General features: G+C 63.2%; 2 protein-coding genes across 2 annotated transcripts; one reads left to right on the top strand and one right to left on the bottom strand.

The window, feature by feature from the left end:
* Window positions 1-281: 281 nt before the first annotated feature.
* Window positions 282-15140, bottom strand: PACSIN1 (protein kinase C and casein kinase substrate in neurons 1). The gene is made up of 10 exons (XM_039565402.1): window positions 15034-15140; window positions 4821-4953; window positions 4317-4473; window positions 3949-4184; window positions 3630-3785; window positions 3127-3302; window positions 2800-2920; window positions 2593-2717; window positions 2282-2475; window positions 282-1960 (listed from the first exon to the last, which is right to left on the bottom strand). Exons 2-10 carry the CDS (start codon window positions 4881-4883, stop codon window positions 1851-1853), a joined length of 1338 nt encoding a protein of 445 aa, XP_039421336.1. The 5' UTR covers window positions 4884-4953; window positions 15034-15140; the 3' UTR covers window positions 282-1850.
* A 734-nt stretch (window positions 15141-15874) lies between these two features.
* RPS10 (ribosomal protein S10) lies at window positions 15875-20127 on the top strand. Its single transcript, XM_039565057.1, has 6 exons — window positions 15875-15976; window positions 16635-16784; window positions 16960-17131; window positions 19166-19243; window positions 19582-19637; window positions 20035-20127. The coding sequence occupies exons 2-6, from the start codon at window positions 16635-16637 to the stop codon at window positions 20074-20076; spliced, it is 498 nt and encodes a 165-aa protein (XP_039420991.1). The 5' UTR covers window positions 15875-15976; the 3' UTR covers window positions 20077-20127.
* The last annotated feature ends 1044 nt before the right edge of the window (window positions 20128-21171 follow it).

Below are 21171 nucleotides of genomic sequence, written 5' to 3'. Positions count from 1 at the left end.
CTTGGAATGGCCCCAAACCCCGCGGCACCTCGAGCCCGTCCGTGGGTTTCCCAAGGCTTTGTCTGGCAGTGGCACAGGAGTCCCCAAAGGCAGTGGCTGTTCCCCCTGCCCTGCAGCCCCCTGGTCCCCCCAGCAATGCATCCGAGTCCCGCATCCAACTGCATCCCAAACCTTGGGGTGGGGGTGTCACTACGTGGGGGTGCAGTGGGGGTCCACAACCCCCTCAGCTGCCCCCCTGGGGGGTGAGACAGACGCACAGCAAAGGAGACCCCAGAGCCAAGGACGCTGACAGAGCTCGGTTATTTTCTCTTGCTGCTTTTTGTTGTCGTATCCACGGAAATACAATCACGAGAGATATATATATTATATATATACTTCTTAAATTACACAATCAATGTACAAAAACCGGGGTGCATTGCTGAGACAGGTGGTTGGTTGGGTCTTTTCTGACTTTGTGGTTTTTTTCCGGTACCTGGCAGGGGCCGGGAGGCTCCCGCCCACCGTGCCCAGCACACGGTGCTTCCCCTGCATCCACGAGAACACTGGATCCCTGGGGCCAAAAAATTCACGAACCAACGGAGGAGGGGGCAGGATAGGAGCAGGAGGAGCGTGCGGGAAGCCCATGGCATTGATGCTGCTAAGGGTGATGGTATGGAAAGAAATGAGAGATGATCTGTAGGGAAGAGCTCGGGACGGCAAATGCGCTTGAGGCAGAGGGTGGGGGTGGCCGTGCTGGGTGGCAGCAGCCGCGGGAGCTGCAGGGCCCAGGGGAGGAGGGGTAGAGCTCCTTGGGGACAAGCAAAGGGCAAAGCGTGTCTTGTTTCCGGCCGTCTTCGCCAGGCAGCTGCTCTGCCTGGGCTGGGTATCCTGAGCCCTTCTCCTCCGGCTGCAGCTCCTGCCGGCACCCTGCAAGGCTGGACGATGCTCATCCCCCGTCCCGCTCTGCTCTTGCTTCTCTTCAGAAAGGGGCGGATGGGGACCGTCCCCAGCAGTGCCCAAGGCAGTCCTCGCTATCCCAGGCTGGCCATGAAGGTGCTTCCAGCAGCACTGGGCCGTGCCGGGTCCTTCTCCGAACAGCGCTGGATTTTAGGGCCGTCTCACCCGGATCTGGTGTGCGTTGGATACCTGCCCACCCGCAGGGCGATGCTGCTCCCTGCAGCACAGGCCGGGCATCGGCTCGGGAGCCTCCGCCCGCTCCGGGTGCGCCGACAGCCCAGCCGGGAGGAGGAGGAAGCTGAGGAGATGCCATCAAGCTCCATGGCGGGGCTGGTCCCACCTCACCTGGGCATCTCAAGGATGGCCGCAGGGCTGAAGGGGGCATTCGTCCCCTTCCTCGGGGTGGGAGAACTGGGGAGAACATGGAAACACCAAAAAAAAAAAAAAAAAAAACCAACGGAGTCAGACTCCAATCCCTCTTGGTTTTCTGGGATGAATTTGGTTGGTCCCAGGAACTTCGGCGCCGTGCGTTTCGGAACAGTTCCAGCCAATCAGAAGGCGGCTCATGATTTCAGTATCTTTAAAAACCAACCAATCAGGAGCTCTCACTGGTTGGGCTTTAAGATCTTGAGGTATCGGCTTTTCGCTCAGAAAAGAAAAAAAAATTCAACTAACGTAGACGAACGGACAACGTCATCTTTCGCTTCACGTTATCTTAGAAGAAAGCGACTATGCAAAATACTCTTCGGAGACAACTCTTAAAAAAATAAAAGCTTGGTCGGAAAATATGTCTGAATCTCTAAGGGTGAGGAGTGAAGGACCAGACGGCAGAATGGCTGGTTGGCTGGTGGAGAGATGGAGACAACGGAGGGTGGATTTATCTGCTGACGGTGACAAGGAGCACACCACAAGACTTAGATTGCCTCCACGTAGTTGGCGGGGTACAGCCCCAGCTGCCCGTTGTCCAAGCGCCCTTTGCACCACCCCTGCTCGTCTTCCTCACCGAGTTTGGTTAGTTCATCACCTGGAGAGGAAGGTGGAAGGGAAGAGCTCATTGCAGGTGCTGGAAATTCTCCCATCCCCTTTTTCTCCCCGGGATGGAGCTGCTGGGGGGTTTGCAGGACTCATCCTGGGCACACCAGTTTGTAGGATAGAAAGGCAAGGGGTGACCCATGAGCCCTCACGTGCCCTGTCCCTTCTGCATTTGAACTCAGCTTCCGCCTTCCCCTTTCTGACAGTTCAACTTCTGAAGGGCTGGGCCAACTCAGACATTATTTGAGGGATTTCACACCCACAGCTCCAGCAGACGAACCCCGTCCTACCTGGCAGGGGCAAGGGACCATACCTGCTTTGAAGCTGAGCTCATCCTGCTCCTGCCCGTCGTAGTCGTACAGAGCCCGCACCCTCACGCCCTTCCCTGCCGACTCCTCGTCGAAGGGGTTGGTGCCGCCGTTGGCCTCGCTGGTGTTGAAGGAGTTGCTGCCCTCGTCATCGGACCACTCGGCGCTGTAGGTCTGCCCGCGGTCGTGGCTGCTCACGCTGGGAGGGGGAGGAGAGGGAGGGGTGGCTTTCACCGAGGACATCCCGCATCCCCAAATGTTTGCACCGGCAAAGGCCACGCCTCTCATGGCACCTCCCCTCCGTGCTGGCCCTCACCTCCCGCGCTCGCCCGCCTGAGCCCCCGTGTCGCCCGCGCTGCCGGCGTTGGTCAGGGCCACCCCCTCGCCCTTCTTCTGCTTCTCCTTCCGCGTTATCGTGTGCGTCAGGTCTGGGTTCCACTCCTGCAAGCACAGAGTGACCAACCCCTGAGTGCCTGGCTGCCCCGCGGGGCTGCCAGCACCCAGCCAGGGCGCCCAGCCTCACCTCAAACTGGGGCCAGTTCATGGGCATCCCGGGGCCACTGGTGCTGCGGAACCACCGGAGGTCCTCCTGCGCGTCCGACAGGCGGATGGTCTGCTCCAGCTCTCGGTACACGTTGGCGTAGCTGTGGGGAGAGACGTGGTTGGGGGGCTGTGGGTCAGGGGGGACCCCCGGGGACAGCGTGGGACGGGGGCGTGCCCAGGCTGTGTCACCTGGGGCCCAGGCTGGGTGTCCTCCGAGGCACTGGGGGGCGCCAGGCTCCCGCACAGCCTCCCGCCACTCTGGTACCTCTTGGTGACCGTCGTGTTGGCCAGCGTTCACTGTCCCTACCTGCTGCTCTCAGCCAGGTTCAGGTGTCTCTTGATGTCCAGGAGCATTTCCTTGAGGAAGTTGAGCCTCTTCTCCTCAAACTGCTGGCACTGCTCGAAGACCTGCTCCATGCTCTCGATGTACTGCGGGGTGCACTTGTTCAGCTCGTCCAGCACCTTCTCGTACTTCTCCTGAGTCTGAAAAAACGCAGGAGGGACCCTGGTTGTACCTCGAGCACCTCAGAGGCCGTTTCTGGGTGCTGAGAGGTCTGGTTTGGGGCTCACCAGGCTGGGGAGCCCAAATTGAGCCAAGAGCTGCAGTGGGTGGAATCAGCCCCCATAAGTGGGGTAAATCCCTGCCCAACTCACACTCCCCTGAGCACTGCCTGCAAGTCCTCATCCTTCTCCAGGAGCACAGGGATGGGAAAATGGGAATGGATGGTGGAGAAAGGGAGGTGGTGGCCATCTCCACTGGTTTCCCCTGCCCAATGTCCCATGCGTCCGGCACAGGGCAGTGCCTCACACCTTTTGCACGTCTTGCTTGCACTTTTCCACTTTGTCCTGGAGCTTCTTCTGCTGCTCAGGGGTGTTGGACTGATCCGCCTTGCTGTTGGCTTCCCGGGTCATGGCCAGCTTCTCCTCCTTGCATGCCAGGTGATAGGCCTTCTTGGCTGTCTCCAGCTGTGGGGAGGACAGGGAAGGGACATCAGAGTAGCAGTCACAGCCCCCTGCCCACCCCTCTGCCTGTGGGGAGGTGCCACACATCTCTCCCAGCCGGGACCGGGCACACAGAGCCAGACCTGGGGATGCAGGGATGCCTCAGGACACGCTGTGTTTCTCTCACCTCCTTGAGCTTCTTGGCCCAGGGCTTCTGGGCTTTGCGGAAGCCATCCTCAGCCTCCTTGGCCTCCTTGAAGCCCCCCATGATCTGCTTGTGGTAGGCGTCCTTCTGCCAGTTCTTGACCTTCTCAAAGTCGTCGTTCAGGAGGCTGTTCTTCACCTCCTGGTGCAGCTCGCTCACCTTGTCCGCCTCCGTCATGATCGCGGCCCATGCCTTCTCCAGGCTGCCATACTGGGGACCTGGGGGCCGAGGGGACCGCTGGGGGTCACTCCACTGCCCTTACCCCCTCCATTTCTGCCAGGTGATGCTGTGACGGTGCGTGGGGACCCAGGTGTCCCGGGGAAGCCCTCCCTCTGGGGAAGCCATGGTACCTTTCTCGATGAGCTGCCTCCACCGCTTGGACCAGTCGGTGAGCTGCTGGGCGTAGGACTTCTCGATCTTGGCCCGCTCGTGCACGCAGTTCATGAGGTCATTGCAGAGTCGGTGTCCATCATCGATCCGCTTCACCGTGCGCTTGTAGTTCCCCACCTGGGATGGGGACAGGCAGGTGTGGGGGCTGTGACCGTCCTGCCTGGCTCAGCCCCAGCTGGCCTGGGGTGGCTACAGGGGAAGCACCAGGCAATTTGGGGGTGCAGGGATGGAGCTTTGGGTTGGGGCTGCTCAAAACCAACTCTTTCCAGTCCTCACTGTCACTCTGTGCCCTTCGGGGACAGCTGAGGTTGAGACCTTTGGCAGAGCCAGCTCAGACACGAAGCCACCGCAGCAGGGATGCTCTCAGGCAGGGAGGTGAGGGCAGCCCCCAGCCCAGGGGGCACCCTAGGGTGCAGGGACAGTGGTGGTGGGGTCTGTGGGAGGAGAAGATGGCTGGGACTCACCTCCCAGAAGCTGTCGGTTGTTTCCTCGGCGGCTGATGCCGACTCGTCGTAGGAACCCGACATGGCTCCCGGCGCTGCCTCGGGCGTCAGAGCAAGCGCTGGGGGTTTCCTGGGCAAACACCAGCCTCATGCACTGAGGGGACAGGAGAGGGGAGTCACGGGCGGTGCAGGGGACCCCCATTCCTCCTGCCAACAGCTCTGTGGGAAAAACCTCCAGGCACAGGGACAGTCCCTGCTCCAGTTCTGGACCCACAGATTCCTTCAGTGCCCACCACCCACTCGGTGCCATCCAAACAGCCCAGAGCCAGAGGTGCTGGGAGGGAATCTTGGGGAGCAGCACAATGGGCGCACACCGGCCAGCGCCTGGCTCAGCACCGGGAGCCGCTGGGCGAGGGGCCGTGGCAGGGTCAGGGGATGCGCCGCCCAAGAAATTCTCGTCCTGATATTCCACCCTAATCCGTCCTGATCTTCAGAAAAACGGCATCCCCGGAGCGTCGTGTGGCCCCGCTGCGTGGCTTAACCCTTTGCCACTTTGCTGAGAGCTGGGAGGGGGCTGGTGGCTGGGGTGGCATCGTGTGGGGCCAGAGAAGGGACTGTGGTGGCCGTGGGCACCCTCAGCATCCCCATCCTGTCCTGGATTTGGCCAGTGCTTCCACAGGAAAGCACTGGGCCTATCCTGCATGGCATCTGCCACCGGGATGGGGACAAAGTGGTCACAAAGAGCTCAAATTTCCTCCTGCCCTGTCCCCAAAAGGGCTGTGGGAGAGGGATGTGGCCGTGAACTTCACACACCATCCCTTCCTTGGGGAGGTGGAACGGGCAGAGGGAGGCCCAGTTGCCTGTACCCTGCCTTGTGGTGGGGTGGGAGGGCAGGGCTGAGGGCACAGGGTCCCGTGGGGAGCACTGGTGAGTGCCCACACTCTCCAGCTGTGTGCACAGCTGGCCTTGAGGTGTTGCCAGGCCAGGGCAGGGCACAGCCCCAGGAGGACGGGGGCCTGAAACAGTTACTGGAGCGCGGCGCAGGGCTCGCTGTGCTGGAACTAACAGGGCCTGGCAGGGATTTAGTGATATAACCAGGGAGGCACCAATCCCCTCCACCCTCCCCAGACGGTTAAAAATAAACGCGTGACTGTCCCTCGTTCAGCCGCCGCGACGCAGATGGATGGGGGACAGCAGCGTCCCCCCGCAGCCGGCTGCACGCGGCGCCCGCGCCTGCCTGGCACCCACGGCACCACCACCGCCACTGCCTGGCACCCACGGCATCGCCACCGCCACTGCCTGGCACCCACGGCATCGCCAGCACTCCTCCTGGCACCCACTGCCACTGTCCCTGCCTGGCACCCATGGCACCACCACCGCCACTGCCTGGCACCCACGGCATCGCCAGCACTCCTCCTGGCACCCACTGCCACTGTCCCTGCCTGGCACCCATGGCACCACCACCGCCACTGCCTGGCACCCACAGCATTGCCAGCACTCCTCCTGGCACCCACAGCACTGCCAACTGTCACTGCCTGGCACCAACGGCACTGCCACCATCACTACCTGGCACCCACGGCACTGCCATGCCTGGCACTCGTGGCACCATCACTGCCACTGCCTGGCACCCATGGCACCAACGTCACTCCTGCCTGGCACCCACGATACCACCACCACCGCTGCCTGGCACCCACAGCATGGACAGCACTCCTCTTGGCACCCACTGCCACTGTCCCTGCCTGGCACCCACGGCACTGCCACCGCCACTGCCTGGCACACATGGCACCACCATGCCTGGCACCCACGGCACCAACAGCACTCCTGCCTGGCACCCATGGCACAGCCACTGTCCCTGCCTGGCACCCACAGCACCATCACTGCCGTTGCCTGGCGCCCATGGCACCAACACTACTCTTGCCTGGCACCCACAGCACCGCCACTGTCCTCGGCACCCACAGTGCCACCACTGCTCCGGCCTGGCACCACAGCACTGCCACTGCCCTCCCTACCCCAGCACCTGCAGCGGTGACAGAGCCCCTGGTGGCACAACCCCAAGGGACCCCGCAGGTGCTGTGGGCATCATCCCCCCTGAAAGCCACGGGCACAGTGCAGTGCCCGGGTCCTGTGCCTCTGGGTTTTGCTGCAGAGGCTGCGCTGGCATGGCAAGGGCACCCTCAGGGTGACAGCCCCACCGTGCCAGGGCTGGGATGGGGACTGCAGGGAGGGAGCACACCCGCGGCTGGGTGTACCCCAGGACTCAGGGGCACAGTGCCAGCCCCAGCTGCCCCCAGCGAGCCGCTCGTGCCATGGGGCACTGCGGACGTGGCTGCCGCAGCCCCCTCTCCGAGCCACTACCTGGTCCGAGCCGCAGCCCGGGGGTTATTTTGGCTCTGCATCACTTCCCAGCTAACGCTGCCGCCTCGTTGCCACTCTCCTGCCACGCACCCCCATGCACGACCACCCTCGCACGCCCGTGCACGTGCGTGTGCCCCCACCACACCGGGCCGCCTCGGCCGCCTGTGCCACGCGTGCCAGCCCCCTGCCAGCCCCCCGGCCCTGCCAGAGCAGCCCATCAGCTCGTATCAGGGCAGCTGGCGGTGATGCCTGGCGCCTGCAGAGTGTGGAGAGCTGCCAGCCCCAGCCACGCGCTGCTGCCTGGGTACCCTCGGCCTGGGGGGCTCCGCTCCGACCCCTCGCTTCCACGGAGCTGCCAGGGAGAAGCCACAGAGTGTTTGGCATCAAGTGACAGTGGAGTTTGTCCCAGCTCCTGCTCCACGTGCCCTTGGGCTACTCCTGCAGAAGCGGCTCCCCTGCGTGTCTCTCCTGTCAGCCTGCTCGGCGCTGAGCACTGACACAGCTCTTCTCACCCTCCAGGCAGCTCCTGCTGCCCCGGTGCTGCAGGGGGGTCTCTGCCCTCTGTGGGGCCGGGCTGTGGCCGTGGCCCTGCGCAGGCAGGAAGCTGCTGCAATGCAGAGGCTGGTGCTGCTGACACCGCGGGCAGGGCACGGGCAGCTGCCCGCACCCCCACGGCAGAGCCCTGGCTGGCAGAGCCCTGTCCCCAGCAAGGTGGGACATTCCAGCCCTGCTGTCCCCTGTCCCCAGGTTGCTCTCTCCAGTTGTGTTTGTGGTCCCAGACCCAGCATCTCTCCTGCAGCCAAGAAGCAGGGGATGGGGATGTCACACTCCTGCCTCTGCGCATATTGGCCGAGCCCAGTGGGGACCAAGGGCAGGAGGGGCTGCAGAGCCTCTGGTGCAGGTTCCTCTGCTGCAAAGAGCCCCTGGCCAAAGCAGGATGGTGGCAGATGCACTGTAAGGAGAGGAGCAGAGCACAGAGCGAGATGGTGTCCCCATCCTGTCCCCATCCTGTCCCCAGGCAGCAGGTTCACGCCAGGTGTGAGCCCCATTGCTGGGAGGGCAGTGGGTGAGCGACTATTGCTGAGAGCATCCAGGGCAGGGGGAAGCCACACTGGGAGCTGCACTGGTCTGTGGGAATCCAAGTAAGTGGGCTGGGCCTCGGGCTTTTGGGCACAGGAAAGGTCATTTGCTCTCCCTTATCTCAGCATGGGGCTGCTTGAGAGTCTGTTTTGGTGTGCAGCGCCCATGCCACCGTGATGCACCACTATGGCCACATGACAGCCACTCGTGGCAAAGACAAACGGATTCAGCCAAGGAAGTCCAAAGGAGCCTGGCAGCAGCATCTCCCACCATGTTCTGGGGCTGCATCCACCGAGGGTACCAGTGCCCATGTGCTGCTCCCGTTGTGGCCACACACGGGGCTTGAGGTGGCCGCACGTGGGGGGTGAAGTGGCCAAGGCACAGCGGCAGGTCCCAGGGAAAACCCACGACACCGACGTGCGTCGCAAGAGGCTTTGCAGCTGCAGGAGCTGTGCCTGGTTCGCTGCTCAACTCTGACCCAGCTGAGCTGGGATTCCCACCCCAGGGCTGGTCCGTGCATCCCACGGGGCTGGGAGAGGAAAACGCTCCTGAGGCTGGTGAGGGTCAGAGCTCTCAGGGAGCCAAGGGGTGTGGAGGGGTTTGGCTGTGGCGTGGCTGAAGCGTGGTCCCCTCCAGAGCCCATGTGGACCCTGTGAGGAAATGGTTAAAGTGGGTGCTGCTGATTCACGCTGGCAGCTCCGAACCAGCAGCGCCCAGGGCTTGGGGCTGAGCAGCCTCAGCACCCATCCTGCCCCCTCGTCATCAAACCAAGCCCAAGGCCAGGCAGGTGGTGAGCCTGGGCCCTTCCAGGGTATTGTCTCTGTGGGAGCAGGCTCACGTCAGGGTCCCTCCTGCATTCCCTGGCAAAACCCAGTTGGCTGCAACATGAGCAGGGCTGGAGCCCTTGGGCAAAGAGCCAAATCCAGGATGGTGGGGGATTCTCCATGGGATTTCGGCCAGAGCAGCACCATGGGGCTGCCTGGGACCTGGTGTTCGAGCAGTGCATGAGGCGGCTGCAAAGGGCAGCAGGACCCTGGAGGGGGCACGTAGGTAATGGTGGGAAACTTCTGGGAGCCACTTTTCCAACAAATCCTGGGTGGAATGTGCCTATGTTTCCACCAGCGTCATCTGCATTCATGGGGGGATCTGAGGACTGGGGACCTGCTGGACCCTGCAGGGTCAGGGCTTGTGGGCTCCCCAGAACCAGAGAGGAGGTTCAGTGATCCAGGAGCAGGACCAGGAGCCTCGTGTCCTGTGCACAGACGGGAGGCCACTGGGGGCCAGGTGCTGCCAGGTTGCAGTAGCCAGGGGAGACGCATTTGCTCCAAGCCCTGGCAGCGATCGGCTTCACAGCTCATGTGGGCTCTGCAGAGACCTTCCCCTTCCTCCTGCGCTCCCAAAACTGCCCTGCTCAGGGCACCCATTAATCTTCTAAGGATTTTAGGAGCCTTGTGCAAAAATTTCTGGAAGCTTGCTTGGCATTTGAAGATAACGCAAGAGTCTCTCCAGGGGAGCCTGCAGCCCAGCTCAGGGACAGCGGATGTGCCGGGAATGCGGATGGGGAATGTGGATGGGGATCCCGGGAGGGGCAGCAGCAGCAGGATTGCCAACCCCCTGCATGTGCTCAGGCCTGGGGGAGGGAGAGGGGGCTCAGCCTCAGCTGGGGGTTCCACTGGCTGCCCAGCTCTGCAGCTCTGTCTCATCCTGCCGCCTCGGCTCGCCGCGGTAAACAAGGCTGCTCGGACACTGAGCAGGGATTTGTGCGGTCCCGGGAGCCGGGTTTAGGCAGAAATCCAAAGATGAGGTTTGCAGTTAAACCCAGAAGTGGCAAACAGGGATGGTGGAGGATACGGCGGTGCCATCCCCCCGCTTCTGCATCAGGGAGGGGGGAAGCGGAGCGTCACGCGCTGGCACGGGGGTCCCGTCCCCTGAGCCTTGGTGGGATGGACCCGGAGCTGGTGGTGACAGGAGGCAAATGGGGCTGCTGGGAGCAGGAGAGGCAGAGGGACAGTGGAATTCCAGCTGTCTCTGGTGGGGAAGCAGACTTGGAGCCAGAGGGGACAGGAAAGTGGGGAGATGGGGGAGCAGCAAGGCAGAAGCTGGGGTGACAGTGCTGAAAGGAGGGGGTCCCGTGATGGGGTAAAGGTGTTTGTTGGGCAGGGGGACAGCGATGACAGGGACAGCACAAGTTCCCCCCCATTATTTGCAGATGGGGAAACTGAGGCACAAGCCCGGGAGTGCGGCAGCATTGCAGAAGGGGTGTCCCTTTCCCCAGCACCCCATTGGACACACGGAAGGGGTGAAGGTCATATACCCCCCCAGCCTCCCTGGCTTGCAGAAGGGATCAGGGGACATTGTGTCCTGCCGGGGGGTGCAAAGCCATGCCGTACTGCCCGGAACTTGCACAGCATCCCCCCCGCCGTCCACCCATCCCCTCAAGGGACCCGGGCATCCCGCACCCCATCCCGGCAAGGGACCCCGGCATCCCGCACCCCATCCCCGCAAGGGACCGGGCGTCCCGCACCTCGTCGCCGCAGAGGACCCGGCTGCCCCCGCGGGGGCCGCGCTCACCTGCCGGGGGCCGGGGGGCCGGGGGGGCCGGGGGGTCGGGGGCCCGAGGCCGGGGCTCTGCTCGCTCCGCTCCGCTCGCTCCGCTCCCGCCGGGCAGCGGCGGCGCGCACGGCCGCGGGCACGCGCCTGCCCGAGCCGCCCGTTGCCATGGCAACCGGGATGGAGCCGCTGCTGCGAAAATCATCCGGGGGGGGGGCGGAGGGGGGAATGGACCCCCCCCCCTCCCCCCATCCCCGCGTCCGCGCCCACCCCGAGGTTCCGTACTGCCGCCACCCCCGCGGGAGCCGCCGGCCCCAGACCCTCGCCCAGGGCACCCACCGGGGCCGCCCCACTGCGGGGGCCCGCGGCCCGGGGGCACGGCCCGGGGGGGTGGTGGGTGCCACGGCCGGGCGATGGCGGGGTCCGGCCCCGCGGCGCTGCCGGGCTCCGTTAGGGCCTAATCGCACTCGTTCCCCCCGGGCCACGCGGCTGGGGGGGGCTCTTTGGGAACCCCCCCCGGGGTTCCTGGTCCTGCTGCCCCGGGGGTCGTTGTCCCTCCTGCACGGGAAGGGACAGAGCCGTGCACTCCCTCCGCTGCTGTCCCGGCCTCTCTGTCACCCCCGCGGTTGCAGGGGGGGTTTTGGGGCTGAGCTACAGCTTTTGCAGGAACAAACACCCCAAAACGCCTTCGGAGAGGCAGCCGGTGCCGCCTCCTTGCCAAATGTGCCAGCTGGGAACAGGCTGGCAAGAGAATCAGGAACAGTCTTTTCCCCCCGACAGGGCTGGGGAAGGGGGTGAGGGGGCTACACACCCCAAGGCTTCTTGAAGGGGAGCAGGGCAGCTCCCCTCACTGCCGTCTGCCCATCTGCCTCCTCCCAAGCCCCGGAGCTCATGCCCGGGGTCACAGGGGTTTGTCACAGGATGGGCGTCCCGGAGCAGAGGGGGCTGGAAGCCGTCGGAGAGCAGGGAGGATGCGGGTGGGGGTGATGACAGGCTCCCCGACACCGCGCCTGCATCCCCCCGCTTGCGGGGGATGTCAGGGAAATTAAAAGCCAGCAGGAGACGAGAGCGTCCAGGCGAGTAACCGAAGCCGCTGCAGAAGCTGCAGTAATGAGGCTGCCGGGGCCGCTACCGCCCGGATCGGGTTGCCCAGAGAATGCGACCCGGTCCCGGGGGGCTCTGCCGGCCTCCGACGCCGGCTCAGCTTTCCCCTAACAAGCGCCTTGGGCCGCCTAATGAAGCTCGGTGGGGCTCTCCAGCCCGCCTGCCTTCCGGCTCCTTCCAGCTCCGTGCCACCCGAGCGATCCCACCTCATGGCCAGACAGAATGGCCCCCGGGAAGGTTTCATGCCCGGCTGCAGCTGAGGTGAGACCCCAGTGATTTAATGCCCCCAATCCCAAACAGGAGTGGGATGGATGGTGGTTCCTTCAGGAGCGGGGGATCTTTGCCTGTTGGTGTGTCAGGGTGAGGAACCAGAGGGTGCTGAATGACTGGTCACAGTCCTTCCATGCAGTGAGTTGGCAGTTCTCAGCACAGGGTCACTGCAGGCACCACTGGGATGTCCCATCTGCCATCTGCACTGACAGCATCCCTGCTGCAGAGGGGAAAATGTCCTTGGCATTAAACATTAGGTGACAAACGCTCTCCAGGATGGTGACGTGGGGACCTCAATGACTTGGGGGGGTTCCCCAGTGCAAAGAGCCATTGCCACCAGCTTTGTGGTCTGTGCAAGTGGCACCAGCTCAGGTCTCCTTCCCTGCAGCTTGGACTGTTCCATGCCGGGAGCAGGTGGGAGCTCTGCCTCCTCGGTTCCTTCACCAAAAACTCGGTCACGACAAACTTCTCCCCGGCTCTCACCATCCCACCGTTTACTGTTTTCAGTGGTAAGTCACTTCTCCTCCTGTAAATGAGTTTCCTTGTGGGAAGCAGCAGACGGTATTGGCAGGAAATAAGCCCTGATTTATGGGGCCACTTGCCGCTCTGGAATTACAGCTCCGTGAGCACAAATGGAGAAGTTGGAGCACATGAGCCCACACTGTGATCCCAGCGGCTGCTGGAGGTGGAGCAGGCAGGAATGAAGAGATGCCACCAGGGATCAGCCGCCTGCCCATCACCCAGGCAGGAGTGCCGGCCTTCGCACGAACGGCAGGGTTTCGAGCACAGCTAGCTCCCGTCTGCCTCCCCAGCAAGGAATGGAAAATGTGTTCCCTAAATCCCAGCAGAGTCCCCAGTTACGGGGCTCAACTGGTTCTGGGAGCAATGGGAGAGCCCCCGGCCCATGGGCGATCCAGGAAAGGCTGGTGGGGATGGGGGCAGAGGGCATCCCAGTCATCCCGAGCCCATTCCTGGCCTCCACTGCCTCTTCCCAGGGCAGAGTGGAGTGGGAGCTGGGGCTCGCGGGGCCGGATGGGGCCAGTGCCCCATGCTCGCCCCATGCCCGGGCTGCGTCCCTGCTGCGGATGTGCCGCCGGTCCCAGGAGCCCTCCGGGGAGCTGGGAGAATGCAAGCGCTACTTTGCATCTCTAATTAGCCGCGGAGGATAATTGGCGGCTCTGCGGCAGACAGGCAGCCATTGTGGAGGGCCCCGAGCGGGGCAGGTGCTCCCAGAAACCCAAATCCCACCGAAACAATCCCCTTCTTGTCTGCCTGTGACCGGCCGGGGCATCCTCCGAGCCCTTCCGGGGAAGAGGCTGGGGCCGGGACATAAAGGCTCCATTTTTCCTGGGAAACAGCGTGAAGCTGCCTGCAGGCAGCTGCCCGAGGAGCCCGTACGCATCACCCACGGCCACAGTGGTGCTGGGGCTCGCTGCCTCCTGCCCCCCATGCTGTGCCACGCCGGGGGCAGCCGGACGCTGGCTTGGCCGCTCCTGGAAGTTGCCGGCTGGATGCAGCCTCTCCTCCTCCAGGATCATCCGCAGGAGCTCAGCAGGTCCGGGGTTTGCCTTCAAGATGTTGCACAAACGCCGGCCAGGCTGGCACCCCCGGGACAAAGTCTGTCCCCGGGCAGAGCCGTGCCAGGGGCTCTGCTGGAGGAGCCTGGCTCCATCCCGTGCCATCCCGCCCTGGCAGGGACCAGCACAGCTGGGGACACGGCATTCCCAGCGAGGGGGATCCCACACAGAGCCGAGCCCAGGCTTTGGGCTCAGGACGCGGCCCCGGTTGGTGCTGACGCGCCTTGCTGATGTCCCTTCCCTTCTCGCCCTGCCCTGTGCACGTCACCGTCGGTCCCTGCCAGTGCCTGGACTCTCTTCCCTCAATCCTTTCACGGTTAAATCCTGCTCCCGTCCTGCCGCAGCCCCTCTGGCGGCCGCACACCCTGCGAGAGGAGGGAGAGGAGGGAGAGAAAGCGGCCAGTGTGGCCAGGGGCGCACAGATCAGCGCAGACCCCGGGGCACGGCAGCACCTCCAGCACCGGGCAAACCGGTGCCTGGTGAATTCCCCGATTTTCTCTGCGTTCCCGCAAAGGGAACACAAAACCCCAGGAGGTGGGAAGGACCCTCAGGGCTTCAGCCGGGGTTTCGGGGTCAGGCGCGCTAGGAGCCGCAGTGCCTGAGCTCTGCTGTGCTGCGGCCACGGCCTCGACCTGGACATTTGGCTTAGGGATGGGGTTTACCCAGGGAAGGTGACGCGGGGGCCGAGGGATGCGGGAGCAGCCGGGGAGGCTGCCGGGAAAGCTCTAATCCGTTTAGCAAAGCACTTGCTTTGCCATTTCCAAGGCAGGAGGTGCAGGAGCTGTGAGGAGGCAGAGATGCAGCAGAGGCAGGGACAGCGACAGCGGCAGCGACTGGGGACACTGTCCGTGGGCAGCATGTCCGGGCCAGGCGGGCACGGACAGCTCCTGCTCCGCGGGACGAGCCGGGGTGTGCGTTTCTCCCGGGGGATGCCGCAATTGTCGCAGCATCCTGGGTATCACCCTGTGGGAACTTCGCCCCAGCGCCGTCCGTGCTCCCCCCGAGAGGAAGAAAGGAGGGGATGACACGGTAGCAAAACCCCAGGAAGGCATTAGGCAGCTCCAGGAATGCGGCGCATCCCTCCATCCCTCCCGTTCCCCACCCGGCACAGTCCGGCACAAGTTGGAAACCACTTAAAACGGGTCGGGCGCCGGTTCGTTCCCCAGCGTAGGGCGCGGACCCGATTCAAACACCGGAGGGCACAGCGCTGTCACAGCGCCCCGATCTCCGGCATCCCCTCTGCCCCACGGCGACAGCCCTCCGCCCCCGCCGCCACCCGCCCGCCCCGCCGGCCGTACCTCGGGAGCGCGGGGACAGCGGCGGAGCCTCTCCCGGGGCCGGCGCTGCGCATCGCGGGCGGGTGGCGGCAGATGGGGCGGAGGGAGGGGGTAAAGATCAGCTCGGAGATTAGGGCGGCATTTTTAGCCGACCAATCCCCGGCCCGGCGCGGCGGCTCCTCGGCCGCGCAAGGTGACAAGGCGAGCGCGGAGCGGATGCGAATAAGCCGGGAGCCCCAGGGGCGGCTCGGGGTCCCGGCGCCTTCCCCGGTCCCTCTGCTGTCCGCACCCGGGGTGCTCCGGGGGTGCCCGGGGTGTTTAGGGGGGCAGCGGGGACGTGTCCCCTTCCCCGCGGATCCCCGCTCCTGTGGCTCCCGGGGGGTTCCAAGCCCCGAACAGTCTGGGAGAGCCCCGGGCAGGGGGAACACGGGATGTGCCCGAGGGGACACGGCTCCAGTCCTCCATCCCGGGACCACCGCGGCCCTCCGGAGCGAGAGCCCGGATGAGGGGGTGACACATAGACGGGGGGTCAGGGGATCCCCGGGTTCCGGGCGGTGTTTTGGGGAGCAGAGCACTCCGGTGCCTCCCGGAGCCCCGAGCCCTTTGCCCTGGGTGGGACCCGCGGCGTCCCGGGACCCCGGGCAAGGCTTTACAGCCCGGCTCCGAAGGACACCGGGCACTGCGGGGAGCTGGGGGTGACACAGCTGGGGACGTGGGGGGATGTCACGGCTGGGGGTGACACGAGGGGGGAGTGCGGGGGTGTCACGGGGGGGTGCAGGGGTCGGCTGCTGACCCCATCAGGCAGCGCGGCGGACTCCCCGTTCCCTGGCGGGAGGGGGCCTGCGCTCCGCTCAGGCAGCGCCGCGGCCACCCTCGCCGGCGGGGGCCTTTCGGGCAGCGGAAGCGGCGGTCCGGCGCACGCGCAGTCCTTTCCGGTCGGGCCCCCGCCGCCGCCGCCGCCACGGTGAGGCCGCGCTCGGGCCATCGGCCCCGCATCGCCGCCATCCTGGGGCCTGGACCCCCCCGCGGGGCATCTCCGCCATCGGGGCTCCAGGCCCGGCTGTGCGGGGAGGGAGGGATTGGGGGCGCCAGGCCGCGGGGTGGTACCGGCGCTCCAGCGCTGGCACCGGGGCCTCCCGTCCCAGGCGCTGCCGCGGGGGTGGCCCGTGATCCGCGGGGGTTCGGTCATGGCCGAGCACGGAGAACCCCGCGGGTCCGGGAGCGCCGAGTTCCTGCCGACGGTCCCGAGGCGCTGTGGGGGGCGAGAGGCTCCCACGGCTCTCGGTTCCCGAGTTCAGTTTGAGTTAACGGCAGCACCAACGGTGTCCGCGGCGGAGCCGGGACAGGCTCCCCCCGAGCCGCGGCCCTGTTCTCCCTGTGCCCGTGTCCTGCTGTGACCGGCCTCGGGCGGTGCCGTCCGTGGTGCGCGGGAGGATTTAAGGGGAAAAAGCTGGCACTGCTCGGTTTTCCTTCCCGGGAAGCAGCGAAAAGGGGCGGCCTGGTGGGAAGAGCGTCCCGGGGCAGCTCGGGGGGCACTGGGGCCACCCAGCAGGGTTCGCTGGCCCCGGGGCAGATGTTGGTGCCCGAATGTCACCGAGCCCTGTTCCCTGTGCGCTCTGCAGATGTTGATGCCCAAGAAGAACCGAATCGCCATCTATGAGCTGCTCTTCAAGGAGGGGGTGATGGTGGCCAAGAAGGACGTGCACATGCCCAAACACCCCGAGCTTGTGGACAAGAACGTGCCCAACCTCCACGTCATGAAAGCCATGCAGGTGTGAGGGGTTGGGGGTACAGGTGTGGGGCAGGGGTGGTGCTGCAGTTGTGTCCTGTGCGTGTGAAGTGTTCCCTGTTCCCACATCGCCACTGCCCTGCTGAACCCCAGTGTCTGCAAGGCGCTGGTGGAGGAGCTGGGAGAGGCTCAGCAGTAACTGGGAACTCTCCCCGCAGTCCCTCAAGTCCCGAGGGTACGTGAAGGAGCAGTTTGCCTGGAGACACTTCTACTGGTACCTGACCAACGAGGGCATCCAGTACCTGCGGGATTATCTCCACCTGCCTCCCGAGATTGTCCCGGCCACGCTGCGCCGGAGCCGCCCAGAGACCGGCAGACCCCGGCCCAAAGGTGAGCTGGGGTGGGCACAGGGCTGCTGGGCACTCAGGACAGTGCCAGGTGTGTGTGGCTGTGGGGATTGGATGTAAAATTGGGAACATAGCAAAAAGATGTGGTTGGGGTTTGTTGCTTTTGTACCTGGCGCCGGGATGGTGTCCCCTGAGAGGGGTGGGGACCCACGGACACATGGTCTGAGTGGGGACTGGCCTTCTGCAGGGACTGGGGAGGTTGGGAGCATGCCTGCTGAGATTGGGATGTGGTGGAGGTACTGTCCAGGGCTGGGTGAGCCCCAGCTGGGGATCACCTGTGGCCAGGTTGGGTGTCCTGCTCTGCCTTCACCACAGACACTGAACGTGCTGCTGGCCAGGGCTTGTTGTTAAAGGTTTACAGCAAACTCGTGGTGGAGGAGCAGCAGAGCCCACAGAAGTGCTGAGGAGTTTGGAGCATCTCTCTGTGAGGAGAAGACTGAGGGAGCTGGGCCTGGTTAGTCTGGAAGAGAGGAGACAAAGATCCCCAGGGGGTGTGCCAGAGGATGGTGCCAGACTCTGTTCTGTGGCGCTCAGTGACAGGACAAGGAGCAGTGGCCAGATACCAAAACACAACAAATTCCACCTCAACGTGAGGAAGAACTTTCCATGTGGGTGGCAGAGCACTGAACAGCTGCCCAGGAAGGGTGTGGAGTCTCCCTCTCTGGACACATGCCTGTGTCACCTGCTGTGAGTGACCCTGCCTTGAGAGGGGGGCTGAACTGGATGATCTCCAGATCGACCCCCAGCTGTTCTGTGGTTCTCTGTGTTGGACTTGCAGCTCTCATTTTCCCTTGGGGGGTTTTCACACCCCCGAGTGCAGGAGGTGCTGGGGGTGCAGCCAGATGTGCTCTGGCTCTGGGGGCTCACATGGGTTGTGCTTTTTGCTTCTGAGCCACAGCTGGGGCTGGGGCCAGGGGTTGCTGGGAGTTCACCCCCAGCTCCTGCAGTTTGCCTCTGAGCCAAACAAAATGGGAGCATCACCCACTTCAAAGGAAAGAATTGCAGAGAAACTGAGAAGACGATACATTCTTTGATCTCTGAGTTGCTTTGGATGTTCCAAGATTTGTTCTTTAGATGCTGTGTTTATCCAGTGAGCTAAAGGAGCTGCATCCCTGCTGGGAGGCAGGCAGGGAGGGGTGGCAGCTCCTGGCTGGGGTTTGTGCAGGAGGAGCCGTGTGTGGTGGTGTCACAGCCTTGTCCTGATGCTGGAGCCCTCTCTCAGCCCCACCTGGGCAGAGATATTTGGAAGGGCTGCACTGGTGCTCTTTTTTGCTATGGATGACCTGCTTGAGGCAGCAGCAGCAGCCTGGGAGCCACAGAGGTGTTTAGTAAAAGAATTATTACAAGAACTGGGTTTTGTGTGGCCAAACCAGTGCCTGTGGACTGCAGGAGGACACTGAGGTGTGCCAGGCACAGCTGCCCCTCAATGGATCCTACCTGGGTGGGCAGACCCCAGCTGGGGCTCCAGGGACACATCCCAATCCCTGAGAGGTGGTGGTCCCACCACGGCTGGGTGTTCCTGCAGAAGTTCTGTCTGGTATTAATCTCTGAGATTCCACAGATAATCTGCTTTTACTGCCATAAACGTGTTTTGGGGGGGGATTTGGGGTACTGACAGTGTGGCTGTTTCAGGCTGGGGTCAGAATTCTGTCCTGCAGTTTGTGACTCGGCTGTGGGCAGGCTTGTTGGACACGGCAGATTCCCAGTGTTTCTGGGGTTTTACCAGCAATAATGTTCAGCACTAGTGTGATGAGCAGAAGACTGTTGAGATGATGCTGTAAATCCACTTCTCAGGTTATCTAACTTCTACCCTGTCACATGCTGGGACACTTGAGCGGATTTCACCCTTAAAGTGAAGCTTCCCTTATTAAACCACTGTTTTCTTTAGGTTTATTCTCCCTGAGTTGCTCCAGGTGTGGCCCTGTTGGCAGAGCTAATGCTGTTCTCCACCTCGGGGTGCAGAAGGAGCTGTTTGTGTGCTGGTGAGCAGTGTTTGAGGCTGTGCTCTGTGTTCCAGGTCTGGAGGGTGAGCGCCCGGCGCGGCTCACGCGGGGCGAGGCTGACCGGGACACGTACCGCCGCAGCGCCGTGCCACGTGAGTGTCCCTGCTGAGCCCCCCTGCCCTCTGGGGGACAATTGTCCCAGCGATTGGGCTCCTCTCAGGGAGAAAAGGGGAAGATGAGACTCTTGGTGTAGCGTAGGGTCTGTATGTGTGGGTGGATGGGAGGTTTGCTGGAGTTGTGTCTGGCTGAGCTGTGGGATTTTCTCTGGGGTTGGTTCAGTAACTCTCAGATGTGCTCAGTTACGGCTGTTTCGCTTTGCTGTGGTTAGCCCCAGCTTTAGTTCTGTGTGATGGTTAAAGCTTTGCTCCCAGGCAGGAGCACTGTGCTGGGCAGGGGGTTCTGTGGGCACTGACTGCTCCTCTCTCTGCAGCTGGTGCTGACAAGAAGGCTGAGGCTGGTGCTGGAGCAGCCACTGAATTCCAGTTTGTGAGTATTTGTATTTGAGCTTTGCTTCCTTTGTTGAAGGCTTTGATGGGGGAGAAGCTGGAAAGTCCTGCCTGTGGGACTCTGAGGGTGTCAGAGAGGCTGGAAACTGTCACCCTTCACACGCAGCTCGCTTGCTGTGGGGAAAGGATGTGGTGGGACACAGGCCAGTGACAAGTTTGACAGCAAGCTGAGCTCTTTGGATGTCCGTGATTTTACACTTAATAAATGAAAGAATTTTAGGTGTGATCCACAGAGCTGGCTGGAATGGGTTGATGTTGGTGGTACTCACCTGGCTGGCCTGTGCCTGTGTTAGACTGTTGAAAGAGCTTTGATGATGTTTGTTCTTGCTGTCATTGCTTGACACAAGATTTCTAACACTCTCCTTTTGCTGTTTCAGAGAGGTGGATTCGGTCGTGGACGTGGTCAGCCCCCGCAGTAGAACTTTGTGCTCATGTTTTGTGTATAATAAAAGAGGTGAAAATGCCACTGGGTTCATGCCTGTGTCTCACTGAAGTGCACAAACAGAGCTCACGAAGCACAGGGTGACTCAGATCTTTGGCATCTGGAACAGCACTTGGGAGCGTCCTTCACTAAAAACAGGTTCTAGTGAAGGAACTCTCCAAGTTTAGGGGGTGTGGAGGTGAGTCCTGGAGGAATGTGGGGCCGTTTCCCATCTGCCCAGGGCGATGCTGATTCCCGGCGATGCAGCAGGGCTGGGCTGGGACAGAGCTGTTCTGCAGATGGAAAACTCAGCTGTGCCAGCCCGTGTCCCTCTGAGAGGGCTACAGGACACGCGGGTGGCTCCGCGTGTCCGGCACCGCTGCGGTGTCACTCGTGGGGCACCGAGGGGGGGTTGGCGGCCGCGTCTGGGGGAGCCGAGTGCTGCGGTGGCCGCCGCCCGCCGCCAGGTGTCGCTCGGCAGCCGGTGACCGTGATCGGTAACGGAGCCGGGATGGGCGCGGGGTCACTGAGGGGGGACGGACACACAGACACCGACCCGCGGGGTCACTGAGGGGGGACGGACACACAGACACCGACCCGCGGGGTCAGTGAAGGGGGATGGACACACAGACACCGACCCGCGGGGTCAGTGAGGGGGGACGGACACACAGACACCGACCCGCGGGGTCAGTGAGGGGGGACGGACACACAGACACCGACCCGCGGGGTCAGTGAGGGGGGATGGACACACAGACACCGACCCGCGGGGTCACTGAGGGGGGACGGACACACAGACACCGACCCGTGGTGTCACTGAGCGGGGACGGACACACAGACACCGACCCGCGGGGTCATTGAGGGGGGACGGACACACAGACACGGACCCGCGGTGTCAGTGAGGGGGGGCTGGACACACACACACACACACACACACGGAATGTCACGGGGGGGTGGACACACACACACACACACACACACACACACACGGAATGTCACCGGGGCTGGACACACACACACACACACACACACACGGAATGTCACCGGGGCTGGACACACACACACACACGGAATGTCACCGGGGCTGGACACACAC

The sequence above is a fragment of the Corvus cornix genome, chromosome 26, assembly GCF_000738735.6.
Source record: "Corvus cornix cornix isolate S_Up_H32 chromosome 26, ASM73873v5, whole genome shotgun sequence".
Classification (NCBI taxonomy): domain Eukaryota; kingdom Metazoa; phylum Chordata; class Aves; order Passeriformes; family Corvidae; genus Corvus; species Corvus cornix.
Note: the sequence above shows the minus strand (reverse complement) of the source record. Positions and strands in the feature narration are given on the sequence as shown.